The sequence below is a fragment of the Cervus canadensis genome, chromosome 18 (assembly GCF_019320065.1).
Source record: "Cervus canadensis isolate Bull #8, Minnesota chromosome 18, ASM1932006v1, whole genome shotgun sequence".
Classification (NCBI taxonomy): domain Eukaryota; kingdom Metazoa; phylum Chordata; class Mammalia; order Artiodactyla; family Cervidae; genus Cervus; species Cervus canadensis.
Window position 1 is genome coordinate 36,308,349 of NC_057403.1, and position 18,989 is coordinate 36,327,337.

The following is an 18,989-nucleotide window of genomic DNA, read 5'->3' on the forward strand; positions in this document are numbered from 1 at the left end:
CAAGTCATAGAACAGCCTCCTGGGTACAATTAAATCTGAAGAGAGAGCAAAGAATGGGTGGACTCACCAAACGGCCTCTTTGATGGCGATCATAATGCCGCCCTGAGCGGCAGCTCTAAAGTGGCACAGAGAATGGAGAGAGGGCACAGATCTGTCCAACCCTGCAAATCCTTTTAGGCTAGCAATTGCCTTCTTTCTCTCCAGTCTCCCCAGAATCCATAATAAGATCTCTTGGCAAAGTGACCTGGCAGAAAAAAGCAGTTATAAATGAGCTTGTCATCTTATTCTACATGTCTAACAAGTTAACACAGAAAAAGAAAGAATGACTGTCAGGTTCCATGCATTCTAAACGCTGGCACAATCACCTACTGACGTGTGGGAGAGGAAACTATGCTTAAGAATTTCAGAAAGCAAACATCCTGAAATTTGATGAGTGACTGACTAATCTCTGGCTGTAGAAGCAGCTCTGATATGACACATGAGCCCCACATGATTTTTTTTTTAATTCCAAGTGTACTCACTGCCTTTGCATCAGGCACTGTGAAAGAAAGTTGGCACGGATCAAACCACCTACCGTCAATGGGACCTATAACTGGTGACCAAGAAATAGTACACCAGCAAATTCTTGCTGATTCCTTATCCCCCTTATCTGTGCCAATCAACTAGGATAGAAGTGGAAAAAACGTTTGCTTCTTCCTTCTCAGTCTGATGAGGACATGATAGTGCTGTGAGGACTTCAATTTCAAAACTAGAACAAGAATTATTATAGGAATGGTCTTCAGAAGCCAAATTCACACATTTATACCCTCCATCTTCCAATGCACTTTCTCTTATCACTTTCCTCATGGCTGTAGGCTTCAGTGACACCCTAACCAAAAGGCAATATGTAAGCTGTGAATAATCTGCCAGACTGAGTACTTCCCTTTATCAACTAACAATGATGATGATAATGACTATTTACTGAGCCTACAATTTTCCAAGGACAGTGCTATACACTTACTTCAATACAGTTAGTCTTCATAATAACCCCATGAAGAAGATGATATTACTGTATACGAGATTACATATGGGGGGATTTCCAAACAACAAAAATCAAAATTCTGTAGGACTTCGGAAAGGATAGAAATTTTTTAAATTTTTATTGGAATATAGTTGATTTGCAATGTTGTGTTAGTTCCAGGTGTATAGCTAACTGAATTAGTTATACATATACATATATCCACCCTTTTTTAAGGTTCTTTTCCCATATAGGCCATTATTGAGTATTGAGTAGAGTTCCCTGTGCTATACAGTAGGTCCTTATTATCTATTTTATACCTAGTAGTGTGTATGTGTCAATCCCAATATTCCAATTTAAGTCTAAGAAGGAAGGAGAAACCACAAATCATTTGAGAATAGAGTTGATACAAAATGAGTCCTACTTAAATTCCAGTACAGAAGATTATTTTCTGGATGACTGAGGAACTCCTTCATTCTCATTAACACTGTGCACAAACACCAAATCCAGGCCTAAATTACAGAGTACTCAATTCAGATTCAGGTTTCCCAAACTTGATTTCTAACTGCTCACAAGGTGTTTATGGTCCAACCTCTATTTCCTCCTCTCCAGACATACAGTTTCAGTACTGTTCACTGGTCAAACAGGGGCATGCTCATACGTGTAAACAGAGGTTTTCTCTCTGCTGTCTAAAACAGAGGCTGAGGAAAGTCATTCTAGAAACTAGATCCAATTCCCCTGCAATCTGCAAAGCACTCTTTCTTTTCTAGAGGACTGTCAGAAGTTTTTCTGACTTTGAAAGAAAAAAAAAAAACTACGAAGGGGCATAAGTCATACTCAAAATAAGAACAACATGCAAGAAAGACTTCACTGTTTACAAACAAGAAAGTTCTCTAGGTTGTTTACCTTATGTGAGACACGCTCTGCTTGGTAAAACAGTAGAGAGAGAAGAGGACTCCCAGGACAGGAAGCAGAGAATCCACCAAAACTGGTAAAGGTTCATTCCCGACCACGTAGACCTAGGGAAAAGGACACAGTGGTACAGTGAGTGCAAGGCCTGAGGAATGGGAGTCAAACACTGAGCACGTTATCAACAGGGCCTGAAGGCTGACCTTAAGCAACACTCTAGTCCTAAGGCGAACACTTAGAAGGGTAAGGCTAAGGCAAACACCTGAGACTGGCAGACACGTTGGAACACAGAGAGACTGAAATGAAGCATCACCCTTCATGCCTGCAGCCTGAAGAACTGCTGGGGAACCAGGTAGGTGAACCCATTTTCTGACCTCTTCCTTTCCTACTTCTGACTAGCTCAGAGCCTCCTCAGCTACTATTCATCTATACAATAATTATCTTACTGCTAAAGGCCCTGCTACTAGGACTAACAAGCAAACAGAAAAGCTTAAGACGAGATTTGAAAGAAAAAAGCAAAACAAAATTTGCTCTAGGTTTGTCCTTTTTAAAAAACATTTGTTTTTATTTATTTATTTGGCTGTGCTGGGTCTTAGTTGCAGCACCCAGAATCTTCTACCTGTAGCATGTGGGATCTAGTTCCCTGACCAGGGATTGAACCCGGGCCCCCTGCGTTGGGAGCACAGAGTCTCAGCAACTGGACGACAAGGGAAGTCCCTAGATTTGTCATTCTCCTGATGTGACTGCCACATGGACAAATCCTATTCTCTCCAGTTCAATCAATGTGCACCTAGATCTGCATTGGCTTTATAGGGTTAAGCGTGTGAGGATGCTGAAGCTGATTAACAATAACTATGTTAAATATTTTATTTGTACCTTTCAAAAAGGATTCAACAAACTTTTCTGAATACATACTGGAATCAAAGTACTGTTCTAGGCACTGCACTACTCTGAATATCAAAGTGAAGAAGACTTGTTCTCTTTCATTGCTTGTGATCTAACAGGAAGAATAAAATGAGTTAAACCAATAATATTGTTATTATTATTCAAAGTGGGTAATTTAAAATACCTTACGAAGTGCTAAAATGCTATTCAAAACTCCAATCAAGCATAATAGGATTTTAAAATGTACTTAATTCTGCTATAACACATTAACTAAAACCTGATGGTGTCAACGGTAATAATAATAAAAGAAGAAAAACGAGGCTCTGACAATGATTACACACTTGATATGTGTTCCAGGAACTATGCTAGGATTTCTATCTTCCAGGTACCAGGTTATTCTTTTAAAGAGTTGGCTCAATGAAATTATAAAAATCTCACAAATTCTGTATTAGCAGAACTATTTTTTTTTAGTATAGTTGTTTTACAATATTGTGCTAGTTTCTGCTGTACAAGGGAATCAACTGTGTGTTTACATATATCCCCTCCCTCTTGAGAATCTCCCTCTGACAACCTCCCCATCCCACCCCTCTAGGTCATCACAGGGCACCAAGCTGAGCCCCCCTGTGCTACACAGCAGCTTCCCACTGGCTATTTTACACACGGTAGTACATATACGTCAATCCTACTCTCCCAACTTGTCTCACCCTCCCCTTCCTCCAAGGTGTCCACATGTTTATTCTCTATAAGCAGACCTATTTTAAAGGATGAAGAAAGGAAAACTTAAAAGAGGCCCCAATTAACACAAAGAGGAGTGAGGTGGAAATCAATGATGTTTATGGGAAACTAAAGGTCAAGGAGGCACAAGCTGGAAAAATCTCTGTGCTTTTCCAGAGAAGCCTGTCCCTTTAAATCAACCCTAATTTTTCATACTCCTTAAGCCTCCCAACTCCTCTGTGGAGCCTGATAACAAAGGAGCCAGCTTCCTGTGCATGATCTAATCTCCATAAGCCCAGCTAAATGAGGTACATTGTATGGCAGCGTTCAGAAATAATATGCAGGCCTAATTATGATATCACAAATTACAGGAGGTGAAAAAGGAGATCCCCCAGATAACGTAAGGGCCTATTGTTTGGCTCTGGATTGTGTGTTCCCAGAGGTAATCCCTGTGGAGCCATCCTTCCTTACCAGCATCTTCAATACAAAAAACTAAAAAACAAATGAAGCTAAATCTGTATTATTTACTGGGCCAAAGCACTTCAAACTTTAACATGAATTCATATCAAGCACATCTCTCACAGGGTATGCTATTGTTGATAAATTCCTCCAATGCTTAAATTCTCTTCTAATACTTTTCTGTATTTTCTTAGAAGGAAGAGAAAAAACTATAGTTACTTATACATACAAAAATATTATCCATTTTTACATAAAGGTGCAGCATATGTTTACTGAGTGCCAATTTGTGAGACATATTTGTGGTTCTGAGGATATAGTGGGAAACAAATTATCTGCTTCATTCTAGTGACAGGACGGAAACTAAGTAAATATACAATATCAGGTAGTGAAAATGCTAGGAAGAAAAACAAGTTTAAAAGGACAGAGAGTGATGAGGGGAAGACCATGTGAAAAGAGGGAGAAATTAGGAGCAACTCTTATCAAGTCACCAACTAATAAACCAATAAGTTCATAGATAAGAACAGAGAAAAAATTTTTTTCAAAGTAGAAAGATTTAAAGTCTCCTTTGGCTCAAACTGATCAATTAGCTTTTTCTATGAGAGCTCAGAGAACTTAAATGACTTCTGCTTGACACAAACAGGATTGTCACCTCCCTTCCAACATTAATAGTTAAAATTCTTCCTTGGACTGAGCTCCAATCTACTTCTCTTTAAATGTACTTACTGGAAGTATATCTATTTTCCAAAAGTTTTGGACTGACCATCTAAAAACAATCATCAAAATCTGTTTTTTTAAAATCTACCCTATGATTGCTCTGCATCCTAATGACCAGACAGCATTTTACAGATGAAAGACAGGCAGTGGTACTTATGCAATTGATTCAGCTTAAGTTCTACCTCTTCCATAGGTCTGCTATATTATTTCATTGTTCAACAGTTCATGCATTCATTCTCTAATTCAAATAACCATTAAGCATCTAACCACCATCAATGACTTTTCTTCTATCAATTCCAAAAGCACTTTAGAGCTTGTAACATACAATCAGTCCTTGCATATATAGTTATCTCTGACCTCTTCAACTAGCCTGGAAGGCAGAAGTCAAGTTTCCTACTTTAGCACCTGTAAGAATAGATGATTAAGTTGTGTTACCTGAATTTTTGGTGAATAAGCAGTTGAAACACAGCAGTATACAATTTAAAGGCACCCCACTGTTACCGCTTTTATTAAGCAATCAATAACAACCATTTATTGCATGTCTCCTCAAGAATGAACCAGGTATTCAGCTAAATATTTAACATATAATCAATCCTCACAAGAGTCTTGCAAGTTAAGTGTTTTACTCTCATTCTAAAACCGTGGAAAACTGAAGCTCAGAGAAGCGAAGTTAGTTGGGCAAAGGCAGACTGTTAGGAATTGGCAGGGCCAGGATGAACCCAGATCTGTCTAACATAAAAGCCATGCACAGCCCAGAGACAGAAAACAGACTAGCAGCTCCCAGGGTTGAAGGGAGGGAGAAGTGGGATCCGAATGCTTAATGGGTATGGGGTTTACATTTGGGGTGATGAAAAAGTTCTGGAGCCAGCCAGTGGTGCTGACGACGGCTGTGCAGCACTGTGAATGCCACTGAATTATACATTTTAATATGCAAAATGTATAATTTTATGTTATGTGTATTTTATCAGTAAAAAAAAGAGCAAAGCATATATCCCACAGCCTCCCAATACTGATCTCCTCTTGTGAATAATATTTTTCTTTCTTCAATCCCTAACCCATCCCAACTTTATCCCTGCTGGAGCCCCTCAGAATCAGTGGATCCCGGCTTGTTAGGCTATCAATGGCCCTGTTTCTGCAACCTCTGCCAAGTAGGGCCGAAGCTCCCAGTGGCACCATGGACAGCACCTCAGTGTGGCCACCTCTTCCTTCTACTGCGAATCTTAAATAGCCCCTTTCTATCAAGGTTTCCATAAATCTCCAGGGCCACAGTGTAGCCAGTCTCTTCAGAGGACAGCCCCCTCCTTCCAATCCCTTGCCTCACATGCAGGTTAACAGTGTGGTCTGCACCTGACATCTAACATTACCTTCCACTTAACACTCCCAAAGTGAAATCTGGTCACTTTCCCCTTAATGTGGATGTTCCACATCCCTGACTTGTATCCGGAATTCAGTGACCCACAAAGGGACACGGAAGGCTGGACTGATTCAGCCAATGCTGCAAACCGATCTCTTGGTGCCAGCACTGACAAGGACCAAATGCATTAGGGAAAAAAAACCCTTGCAATGAAGTCACACCACAGATGGAAAAAACCGTTGGGGCCAGTTTTCCTCCTAATTGCCTGCACACTAGGCTGGTGACAATACCAAATGAAGAAGCAACAAAGACACAAACGTAAGTTGTTCCTGCCCAACCAAGAGGAGGATCTGACTGCCCTACCTCTGCACTCTAATACCCAAATGTTGTGGAATTTCCTTGGACTATGCTTATGTGCAGTCTCTTTCTAGTGGACAGTCTTCCCTCCTCACTAGGAGGCAAAGTGGGATGGGGATTCAAGTTCTGAAACACAATCTAATACTTGTTATCTTATTTCTCTTCCTGTGATAAAGATGTTGCACATCATTTGGAAGTTTCCTTTTTTTAGCAGTAAAACTATCAGGTGTGTTACACATAGGATTGCTTATAAATACTTCCACTGACCTGTTGAGAGATTTAACATGAATCAATTGACTTCTCTGAATCTTAGTTTCCTTATCTGAAAAATAACGTAGTAGTAGTAGTAGTAGTGTGAGTCGCTCAGTCACGTCCGACTCTTTGCGATTCCACAGACTGTAGCCTGTCAGGCTCCTCTGTCCATGGGATTCTCTAGACAAGAATACCGGAGTGGACGCCCATCCCTTCTCCAGAGGATCTTTCTGACCCAGGGATTGAACACGGTCTCCTGCACTGCAGGCAGGTTCAGAAAAATAAAGAGGTTGATTTAATCACGTTTTAAAACTCTTTCCTATCTCATCTAGTATTCTCTGACTGGACTGCAAGTTTGCTCATGGTGGTCTATACTTTTCTGGTCGGCCATTGAGCAGTAAGACTAGCTGAAAAAAATTAACCATTCCTCCCTACCCCCAAATATTTGAAACACTGACTCTTCAACTTGACTAAGATATAAAAAATTTCTAACCTTTCCTCACATGCTCTCTGTTCCATTAGTTCTGAAGTTAATACTCTAAAGATGAAATCCTGTTTAGGTGAAAGGTTTCCTGGTACCTCAAGGGTACTTAAGGTATCTGTACAACTAGGGATCACCACACAAAATACCAAGAGATGGGAAAGCTAAAGCAGGGACGGGAGACACAGACTCCCAAGGTATCTTTTTAATTCTTCGGTGTGAAAAAGGCTCTCTGAGAAAAAGTGAAATGGTGCTTTGAAGAAAAGTGGGATTTCTATAACAACTTGTGACTTTTTCAGTATAAATGCATAGGACAAGACACAGGGGCAAAATAAGAGACCAGTGTGTATTCTGTAAAACCAAAACAGCTCAGAAAAGATTAGACAAGGAGACAGATGGGTACCAGTGACCCCACTGGCAGCCTCGGGATTTCCTCGTTCCTTTTTGGGGATTTCCACATCCATTTAGGAATGCATCTTGGCCTACTATTACAGATCCAGCCCTGGGAAGAGGCGTCTGTGGTTAAGCCTCACAATCCTTCATCTAAATCTAGAGGACTGCTGCTCTGACAAGTAAGAGAGGCATGTTTCTGGGTGCTCTTACCTATAAATCACACTCTACTGTAACTCTTTCTTTGCTTGATTGGGAGCTCCCTGAAGGTAGCAGCTGATTCTTAATCATTTCCCTACTTGTAAAGTGAGCAGAGTGGCATTCAGTAGGTACTTGGTAAACTTTCTGGCATCTGATTGACTGAATCAAATGAACAAAGTAGACTGGATGCTCTTTACTTTCTCAAAAGTTCTATTTTTGTGGGGAAGTTACAATGCCCTCTCTATTTTCATTTTTTCTTTAAACAAAAGCTGCAGCATCTAGAAATTATCAATCAATGCCAATTAACCAAACAGAATCACAGAACTTCAGCCATGGAAGGAAGAGCAGATTGAATAGGAAGCTTGATTTTATTCTATTGACTTGTTCAGCATCTAGCTTCATGTCTGGAGGACTGAGTTTCTCTGGGAAGATTGACTGGAAATCTGAATTTTAAAAGAAAGGAAAAACTAGGAGGAAACAAAACAGTCAAAAGTATTAAGAATAAATATGTTTTTGTTTCAAAGCAAAACAAAACAGAAAGCAGCCCTCATGTGCTCATTTCATAGACTTCCATCACATTGTTAAAGACATCCCTTAGACACCCCTGCAGAGTAGCTGCAAAAGCACCGGGAAGCACTGAAAGAGCACCTGGTGGTCCATTGGTTTAGACTCCGAGCTTCCAATGCAGGGGGTGTGGGTTCAATCCCTGGTTGGAGAACTAAGATCCTACATGTCTCATGGCCTGCCCCCCCCTAAAAAAAACACATAAAACAGAAGCAATATTGTAACAAATTCAGTAAATACTTTAATTGAAAAAAAAAAGGAAACATGGGTGTGAACTTTGTTTCGCCACCTATATGGTTGCTCAAATCTACACAGTAAGTGAACACATTTAAACCTCTCCAGGTCCCAGTTTCCTCATGTATAATGTAGGCATTAAGCTTTTAGCATAAGCACTGATTAAGGTAATTCATGTTAAAATATTTTGTAAAATTTACAGCCACATGCAAATGTTAAATTTAGTCCTAAATATTTTATTCTTGTTGCTGCTACTGTAAATGGAACAGTTTTCTTAATTTATGGCCTTATCTTCTGCAGGGATGTACATGTATGGAAATACAAATATGATGAGGCTATTCAGAATCAAGCTGACTAAATCCTAACACTGAAATTCAATACAGGCTGGAACTTGATTTTACCCCTGTTAAAGATTAAACTAGTCAAATGCTGACTTCTAAAATATCCCAGTGATCCTTTTGATTAGTAGTGTTCCAGAATTTCTAATGCACTTACTGAGTTTAATTAAGACTTGTAAGAAGCAGAAGAACCCAGCAAGTTACTTAATATAGTACTTTGTACTGTTCATGCTTTCAGAGCATAATGCATAAAATAGTCTTTTAAAAAGAGTTTCCCTGAACCAAAAAGGAACTGATGTTTTTTGAGCACCTATTATAGAATATAATGAGCCTACCAAAAGTTACTTTATTCATCCAGTAGGCAACTCAAGTGTCAAATTTAAGTGACCTAACATCACCTGGATAGTCAACCCTGGAGCCAAATTCCAATCTTAAGTCTATTTGACTCAAAAAGCCAAGTGCTTTCACTACATTATACCACAGAATCTGAACTGCAGCATTTAAAAAATTTACTGCTTGAATTTCCCACATCCTTGAAGGATTTTTTTTTTCAGTCCTTTGCATGTTATTCAAGGTTACAGTTCAACAGGAGACGGAAACATCCAGAAAGAATGACTGCCTTTAGGGAGCGTCCACAGGTGAAAGGGAGACTAATGTCTCACTGCAGAGCCTTTGGCACTTATTAAATTTGTACCTTGTGCAAATATTATCTTTCTAAACAAAGAAAGAGAGTAAGAGAGAAAGAGAGAAGGAAACATTGGTTCTGGGACCAGCTCTGCCACTCACTCGTATGGTTTGGGACAAGTCACTTCACAATCTTTTGGATTTTGTTACCTTTACTGTAAAAGGAGGGATTAATTTGTCAAAACCCAAAGAATGTACCACATCAAAGGTGAACCTTAATGTAAACTATGGACTTAGGGTGATATTGACATGTCAATGTCAGTTCATCCACCGTGACAAATACACCATCCGGTGAAGGATGTTGACAGTGGGGGCAGCTTTGCACATGTGGGGGCAGGGGATACATGGGAACTCTGTACTTTCCACTCAGTCTTTCTGTGAACCTAAAACTGCTCTACAACATAAAGTCTATTAAGAAAAAAAAAGGATTACACTAAATAATTTCTAAAATTCCTTCCAGCTCTAAGAGTGCAATATTCTAATTTACTCCACACAAATCATTAAAAATTCAGAAGGAGGAATAAACTGGTCAATCTTTCATTAGAAATTCATTAAGATTAGATGCAGGAGTCGGGTGGGAGAAAGACTTGGATAATTAAAGTCAAGATTTCCTAAACCTGGAAACAGAGAGATAAAATGGAAATGAGAATGTAGAAAATAAACTAGGTTCTTTCTAGGCTTTCCAGTCCTAAAACTTACTCTGCCATGAGGGAGTCTCGGGCAAGCACAGGGAGGAATAGAGAGAGGCAACATCCCTCCACCGCCAGTGTTGGATTCTGGCCAGTTCTCTTAAAAGCAAGAAATGTGCTAATCAGAAAGAACTGGAATTCTTTTCTTGGCTGTGTCACACAGTACGTGAGATCTTAGTCCCCCTACCAGGTATCAAACCAGGCCCCCTGCATTGAGAGTGAAGAGTTTTAACCACTTGAATGCCAGGGAGTTCCAAGAACTGGAATTCTATCCTGTCCTACTCAGAACCAATCTCCATGCCATCTGGGCCACTCTTCACCTCTGTAGGTAAAGAAAAATACATGAATCCCTTTCATGCCAGGGAGGACAAAAGAATATAAACATTCTAGAGATCAGGCTCCAGACACTCAGAGGCAGGAGCAGAAAGGGATGCCACTGAACTAAAAGCTATTTGAGAGGCATATACCTTTTTCAGCTTAATTTTGCCAGAAATAAAGCACACTTAGAAATGATAAGAATTATTTATGGAGATTAAGTACAAGTGGCTACGCCAAGTTTTCACTTCAGTTCAACCAGCGCCTGTATATATACTACCTGTACTGCTAAGAACTTTCCACCTGGCCCACAAGGGTCACCCGGCTCCAGCCCGTGCCGTATGTGAAGGATGCAAGAGTTAAGTGCCTTCCCTTGTCATTGTTCCTGCCATAAAATTTTCATTTAGAGAGCTGGTAGCTGATTCCTTTAAATATCAAAATGTATTTCAGCTCAGTTCAGTTCAGTTCAGTCCCTCAGTTGTGTCCGACTCTTTGCGACCCCATGAACCACAGCACACCAGGCCTCCCTGTCCATCACCAACTTCCGGAGTCTACTCAAACCCATGTCCATTGAGTTGGTGATGCCATCCAACCATCTCATCCTCTGTCATCCCCTTCTCCTCCTGCCCTCAATCTTTCCCAGGATCACGGTCTTTTCAAATGAGTCAGCTCTTCACATCAGGTGGCCAAAGTATTGGAGTTTTCAGCTTCAACATCTGTCTTTCCAATGAACACCCACGACTGATCTCCTTTAGGATGGACTGGTTGGATCTCCTTGCAGTCCAAGGGACTCTCAAGAGTCTTCTCCAACACCACAGTTCAAAAGCATCAATTCTTCTGTGCTCAGCTTTCTTTATAGTCCAACTCTCACATCCATAAGTGACCACTGGAAAAACCATAGCCTTAACTAGATGGACCTTTGTTGACAAAGTAATGTCTCTGCTTTTTAATATGCTATCTAGGTTGGTCATAACTTTCCTTCCAAGGAGTAAGCGTCTTTTAATTTCATGGCTGCAATCACCATCTGCAGTGATTTTGGAGCCCAGAAAAATAAAGTCAGCCACTGTTTCCACTGTTTCCCCATCTATTTCCCATGAAGTGATGAGACCAGATGCCATGGTCTTAGTTTTCTGCAAGTTGAGCTTTAAGCTAACTTTTTCACTCTCCTTTCACTTTTGTCAAGAGACGCTTCAGTTCTTCACTTTCTGCCATAAGGGTGGTGTCATCTATGCATATCTGAGGTTATTGATATTTCTCCCGGCAATCTCGATTCCAGCTTGTGTTTCCTCCAGCCCAGCATTTCTCTTGATGTACTCTGCATATAAATTAAATAAGCAGGGTGACAATATACAGCCTTGACGTACTCCTTTACCTATTTGGAACCAGTCTGTTGTTCCATGTCCAGTTCTAACTGTTGCTTCCTGACCTGCATATAGGTTTCTCAAAAGGCAGGTCAGGTGGTCTGGTATTCCCATCTCTTTCAGAATTTTCCACAGTTTATTGTGATCCACACAAAGGCTTTGGCATAGTCAATAAAGCAGAAATAGATGTTTTTCTGGAACTCTCTTGCTTTTTCAATGATCCAGAGGATGTTGGCAATTTGATCTCTGGTTCCTCTGCCTTTTCTAAAACCAGCTTGAACATCTGGACGTTCACGGTTCATGTATTGCTGAAGTCTGGCTTGGAGAATTTTGAGCATTACTTTACTAGCGTGTGAGATGAGTGCAATTGTGCGGTAGTCTGAGTATTCTTTAGCATTGCCTTTCTTTGCGACTGGAATGAAAATGGACCTTTTCCAGTCCTGTGGACAGTGCTGAGTTTTCCAAATTTGCTGGCATATTGAGTGTAGCACTTTCACAGCGTCATCTTCCAGGATTTGAAATAGCTCAACTGGAATTCCATCACCTCCACTAGCTTTGTTTATAGTGATGCTTCCTAAGGCCCACTTGACTTCACATTCCAGGATGTATTATATTCTAACAATTTTGGAAGGAATTGTATCTAAGATGAATTGTGTGTAACCCTTGCCTTCTTAAAGTACACTGAACACAAAATACTTTGTTTTTCAACTAATTTTATACCCTTTGGGGGTATATTTTTGTGTCTCCTTTCTTGTCACAGTGCTCTTGTCACTGTGCCTTAGTCAGTTTAACTTCTGTTACTTCTAATTCTGCTGTGGTCTTTAAAAGATAACCAGTCTGATCAGGACTATGTATAAAGCAGAAATGAAACTGGCTCTGAGGACTAAGGGACTTTGAATAAGACTAACAGGGCAGCCAGTTGGACATCTGTCATAACACAGGTGACATGGGATGTTAAATTGGAAATGTCAAGTAAAGCAACAAGATAAAATGGACTTAAAACTCCAAAGTAAGACACCAGACTATGATGCGATCAAGATTATAAAAACTCCTCATTTGGAAAGAGGGAAGGAAAGATCAAAGGTGTGGAGACCAAGAAGTGACTGATGAGGAAGATTTCTTCAGAGAAAGCTGCTGGTGAGAGTGAGTCCCACTCCACAATCCACCAATAACAAAAAGATAATAACCCAATATAAAAATAGGCAAAGGCTCTTAATAGAAATTTCTCCAAGGAAGACGTGCAAATGGCCAGTAAGCACATGACACGCTGTTCAACATCATTAGCCGTGATGTTGTTATTTAGTTGCTAAGTTGGGTCTGACTCTTTTTGCGACCCCATGGACTATAACCTCCCAGGCTCCTCTGTCCACAGGACCTCCCAGGCAAGAATACTGGAATGGGTAGCCATTTCCTTCTCCAGGGGATCTTTCCAACCTGGGGATTGAACCTGTGTCTCCTATACTGCAGGCAGATTCTTTACCACTGAGCCACCAGGGAAGTATGCCTCATTAGCCGTGAGGGAAACATAAATCAAGGTCAAATAAATATTTCTTAAAAAACCATCAAACACTGAAGAGTCAACTACAAAAGACCATATATTATATAATTTCATTTACATAAAATATCCAGAATAGGCAAATCTATAGAAATAGAAAGTAGATTAGTGGTCGCCTAGGGTTGGGGCAAAGCAAGGAGAAAGGGAGGTAGCAGCTACAAGATATAGACTTCTTTTTTTTTTTTTTTTCCTATTCTTTTTTTTCTATTTTTTTTTTTTTTTAAGTTGGAGGCTAATTACTTCACAACATTTCAGTGGGTTTTGTCATACATTGATATTTATCAGCCATAGATTTACACGTATTCCCCATCCCGATCCCCCCTCCCACCTCCCTCTCCACCCGATTCCTCTGGGTCTTCCCAGTGCACCAGGCCCGAGCACTTGTCTCATGCATCCCACCTGGGCTGGTGATCTGTTTCACCATAGAAGGATATAGACTTCTTTAGGGGCACAAAAATATTCTAAACTTAGATTGTGGTGATGGCTGCAAAGCACTGTGAATATACCAAAAAAACTGAACTGAGCACGTAAACGGGTAAACTGTGTGGTATGTGAGCGCCATCGCAATCAGTCTGTTAAAAAGGCACGAAAAGAAAGAGAGCGAACACCAGAGCTGGAAACGTTCCCAAATGCCTCTCTAAAATTAAAACACCCTCTTGTACCCTCTCTTGTTTCTGAGTGAGTTGCTGGATCAATTCAACCACCCCAGATGTTTTCCTTATTTCCTGCCTTTGAGCTGTACTCTATAATTTAGTATTAGCAGAAAGTTAATAAAGACAACACACTCTTTGTTGCTCAATTTTACACCATGTTTACCATTTTCCTCCAACATACACATTTCCTCTGTTTTCCCTTCACAGCTGAGCTGCCAAAACCTTGTAGAGGGAATAATTACCCTTTTGTACCCCTTCCTGCTTTCAAGACGGTCCCAGTCCTTGTGCATAATCAAGTGTCTACAACAAACTAATGTTTTGCCTGTCTCTTCAGGAAGTTTTTACTTCACTCAACTGTTCACTGAGCTATGAGGGGATTTTTCCCCCTCATGGGGGGCAAGAATAGGAGAAATGGACAGGACTCACTATTTCTCCATCTCTTTGATTTTTAGAGGCTATTTCACTTGCCAGAAAGAAGTTGTCTTGCTTTCTTTTTCTTCTAAAAGCAATTTATTGACTTCCACTGAACACTACGAGGAGTTTGTACCAAAGTTTAGTCAAAATTAGTCCTATCCCTACCAGCACTTTCAAGTCTTTCTAACATTCCACACCAGGCTATTTTACTATTTTTCATCATAGTATTTCTTAGCTGGAATATGACTGAAGATAATCTTTCTAAAAGTTATTTGGGCCTTATTCTCTAATTCAGAACGTTTGCTTTCTAGACTGTTCTGTATAATTTCTTGTCTTCATGTTATCTGAAAAGTACTTGCCTACTAACAAGTATAACAGGATATAAGAACTTCCTTTTCATATGTCTCCAATGAGGCATTAAATGAAAACAAACAGTATTATAGCCACTAAATCATCATGTCTTGTTTTATCCATGAACAATTAAATTCTGTACTTGTGTGCAGGTCAATGCTATGAAAGTTATACTCTATTTTTTTCAACAGCAAAATTTAATAAAAGGGTAGTAAACATCAAATTTTAGTAAAAAGTGACTGTTACAGAGAATGAGTTTTGAATTTTTAAGCAGCATGCATTTATATCTACCAATTTATTAGCATCATACATAAAGCGTAAACCAAACCAAAAGCATCTGCCTTCCTTCTGGGTTTCCTTTTGGCCATGCCACGTGGCATTTGGGACCATAGCTCCCTGACCAGGGATTTAACCTGAGCCCCCTACATTGGAAGTACAGAGTCCTAACCACTGGACCACCAGGGAAGTCCACATCTGCCTTTTTATCTGAAAGAATATGACCTAAGATCAACTTTATACCCTTATACACTGCTGGGAGCAATGTAAAATGGTACAGACACATTGGAAAATGATCTGACAGTACCACAAATGATAAAAACACAGGATTACCATACGATACAGCAATTCCACTTCCAGGGATGAGAAATGAAAACGTATGGACACACAATCACTTACACATGAATGTCCAGAGCAGCATTATTCATAATAGTCAAAATGTAGAAACAACCCAAATGTCCACCAAATGGTGAATGGATAAACAAAATAAGGTACAACCTACAACAGAATACTATTCAGCAATGAAAAGGAGTGAAGTGCTGCTTCATGCTATAATAGAGATGAACCTTTAAAGCATCATTTTAAGTGAAAGTGAAAGTCACTGAGTTGTGTCCAACTCTATACAGTCCATGAAATTCTCCAGGCCAGCATACTGGAGCGGGCAGCCTTTCCCTTCTCCAGCAGATCTTCCCAACCCAGGAATCGAACCAGGGTCTCCTGAATTGCAGGCGGATTCTTTACCAACTAGGCTATCAGGGAAGCAAGAAGGAAATCACAAAAGACTACATACTGTATGATTCCATTCATATGCAGTGTACAAAACAGGTTAATCCCTATAGACACAAAGTAGATTAGTGGCTGCCTAGCCTGGGATGTGGGGAATGGTGTAGATTTCTTATGAGGTAACAAATGTCCTAAAGTTGACTGTGATGACAGCAGCACATATCTGTGAATATTCTAAAAGGCCACTGATTTGCATACTGTAAATGGGTAAATGTATATTATGTAAAATATATCTCATAAAGTTGTCTAAAAAACAGATTTACTCTAATGCAAAAGACCATCAACTGATGACAAATAGAGTATGTTAAATACTCATAAGATTAAATATTTTACTTACAATAAAAAGGGCCAAAAAAAAAAAAAAAGGGCCAAAATGTTAACTCATGCAACAACCTGGATGGACCACAGAAACACGATGCTAAGAGAGAAAAAGCAGCCAGTCACAAAAGAACACATGTTGCATGATTCCCTCATATAAAATATTCACAAAAGGCAAATCCACAGAGATATAGAGAAGATTAACGGTTGTTGGGGATTAGAGGTGGGAACAAAAAGTGACTATACGTAGGCACAAAGGATCTTCCTGGGGTGATAGAAATGTTAAAACTGCACTGGGATGAGAGACTCACAACTCTGTAAAATTACTGAAAAATAACTGAATCATATACTTAAAACTTTTTTATCTGTAAAGTATATTTCAATAAGGCTGTTTTATTAAAAAAAGTTTATTATAAAAATATTTTAAAGAGACAAATAATTATAGGAAAAGGAGTACGTCAAGGCTGTATATTGTCACCCTGCTTATTTAATTTATATGCAGAGTACATCAAGAGAAATGCTGGGCTGGAGGAAGCACAAGCTGGAATCAAGATTGCCGAGAGAAGAAAAAAAAAAAGATTGCCGAGAGAAATATCAATAACCTCAGATATGCAGATGACACCACCCTTATGGCAGAAAGTGAAGAAGAACCAAAGAGTCTCTTGATGACAGTGAAAGAAGAGAGTCAAAAGTTGGCTTAAAGCTCAACATTCAGAAAACTAAGATCATGGCATCTGGTCCCATCACTTCATGGCAGATAGATGGGGAGACAGGGGAAACAGTGGTTGACTTTATTTTTTGGAGCTCCAAAATCACTGCAGATGGTGACTGCAGCCATGAAATTAAAAGACACTTACTCCTTGGAAGGAAAGTTCTGACCAACCTAGACACCATATTAAGAAGCAGAGACATTACTTTGTCGACAAAGGTCCATCTACTCAAGGCTATGGTTTTTCCAGTAGTCATGTATGGATGTGAGATTTGGACTATAAAGAAAGCTGAACACAGAAGAATTGATGCTTTTGAACTGTGGTGTTGGAGAAGACTCTTGAGAGTCCCTTGGACTGCAAGGAGATCCAACCAGTCCATCCTAAAGGAGATCAGTCCTGGGTGTTCATTGGAAGGACTGACGCTGAACCTGAAACTCCAATACTTTGGCCACCTGATACGAAGAGCTGACTCATTTGAAAAGACCCTGATGCTGGGAAAGATTGAGGGCAAGAGGAGAAGGGGACGACAGAGGATGAGATGGTTGGATGGCATCACCGACTCAGTGGACATGGAGGAGGAGGACAGGAGGAGAAGGGGACGACAGAGGATGAGATGGTTGGATGGCATCACCGACTCAATGGACATGGATTTGGGTAGACTCCAGCAGTTGGTGATAGACAGGGAGGCCTGGCATGCTGTGGTTCATGTGGCTGCAAAGAGTCAAACACGACTGAGAGACTGAACTGAACTCAGTTATTAAAATGGGTAAAATATATGAACAGGCAAGTTAAAGAAGAGATAATACTAATGAACCAAAAGACAAAAAAAATGTTTAACCTCACTAGTAATAAGAGAACTAGCTACTAATTAAAACCACAATGCACTCAACAGATAGACAAAACTCCCTGGAAACAACTCAAATGTCCATCCATCAAGAGAAGAATAAACAAATAGGTGATATGATTATAAAGTGGACTAATATCTGGTAGTGGAAACGAATGGATTTAATTTACATATATATATTACAATGCCACTTAAATAAAATTTAAAATCATGCACAGTACTAAAAATAGCCTAAGGAAAAATAAATACAAATTCAGGATAGTGATCCCATAGGGTGAGGAGCAAGGGAAATGTGATCAGGAATGGGCTGACAGAAGATTTCAACTGAATTGGTAACATGTAATTTTTTTAAATAGAGTTGGTGCATAAAGGTTTGATTCTTCATAATTTTTTGGTTTGTTTGAACCATTTCACTACAAAGTAAAATTTTTTAAATTTACTCTAAAATATTTAATTTACTGCCATAGAAAAGAAGTAAATTTGGAATAAATTTTTTTAATTATTGAAATTAAATTCATAGGCCATAAAATTCACTCTCTTAAAATGTACAATTCAGTGATCTTTAGTATTTTCACAAAATTGTACAACCTCACCACTATTTAACTCCAGAACATTTTTCTTACCTCAGAAAGAAACCCCATTCCCATTATCAGCCACTCCCAATTCCCCAGACCCAGCCTCTGGCAACTACTAACCTACTTTCTGTATCTGTGAATTTGCCTAGTGTGAACATTTCATTTAAGTGGAATCACATGATGAATACTCTTTTGTATCTAGTTTCTTTAAAAATTAAAAAATCACAATTTTAAAGTGCTCATTCATGCTGAAACATGTATATCCGTACTTCATTCCATTTTATGGATGAAAAATATTCCATTATATGAATATACCACACTTGTTAATCCATTCATCAGCTGACAGACATCTGTTATTTTCACATTTTGGCTATTATGAATAGAAGAAGAAAGTCGCTCAGTTGTGTCCAACTCTTTGCGACCAGGCCAGAATAGGAGTGGTAGCCTTTCCCTTCTCCAGGGGACCTTCCCAACCCAGGGATCGAACCCAGGTCTCCTGCGTTGCAGGCAGATTCTTTAACAGTTGAGCTAGTATGAATAATGATGCTATAAACATGTGTGTCCAGATTTCGTATGAACATATTTTCACTTCACTTGGGTACATAACTATGA

The 18,989-nt window shown here is 39.6% G+C and overlaps 1 protein-coding gene and 1 non-coding gene across 3 annotated transcripts in view; both read right to left on the bottom strand.

The window, feature by feature from the left end:
• Positions 1-18,989, bottom strand: part of TANGO6 (transport and golgi organization 6 homolog) — a 174,380-nt gene that overhangs the window by 127,254 nt on the left and 28,137 nt on the right. For both annotated transcript variants that reach the window (XM_043437929.1, XM_043437930.1), the window contains exons 8-9: positions 1,904-2,016; positions 68-244 (exon numbers count right to left, since the gene is read on the bottom strand). In XM_043437929.1, the coding sequence (XP_043293864.1) occupies positions 68-244; positions 1,904-2,016 (290 nt within the window). The remainder of the gene's footprint in view (positions 1-67; positions 245-1,903; positions 2,017-18,989) is intronic.
• On the bottom strand, positions 15,264-15,336 carry TRNAG-UCC. The gene has a single exon. It is a non-coding gene; the product is annotated as a tRNA-Gly (tRNA).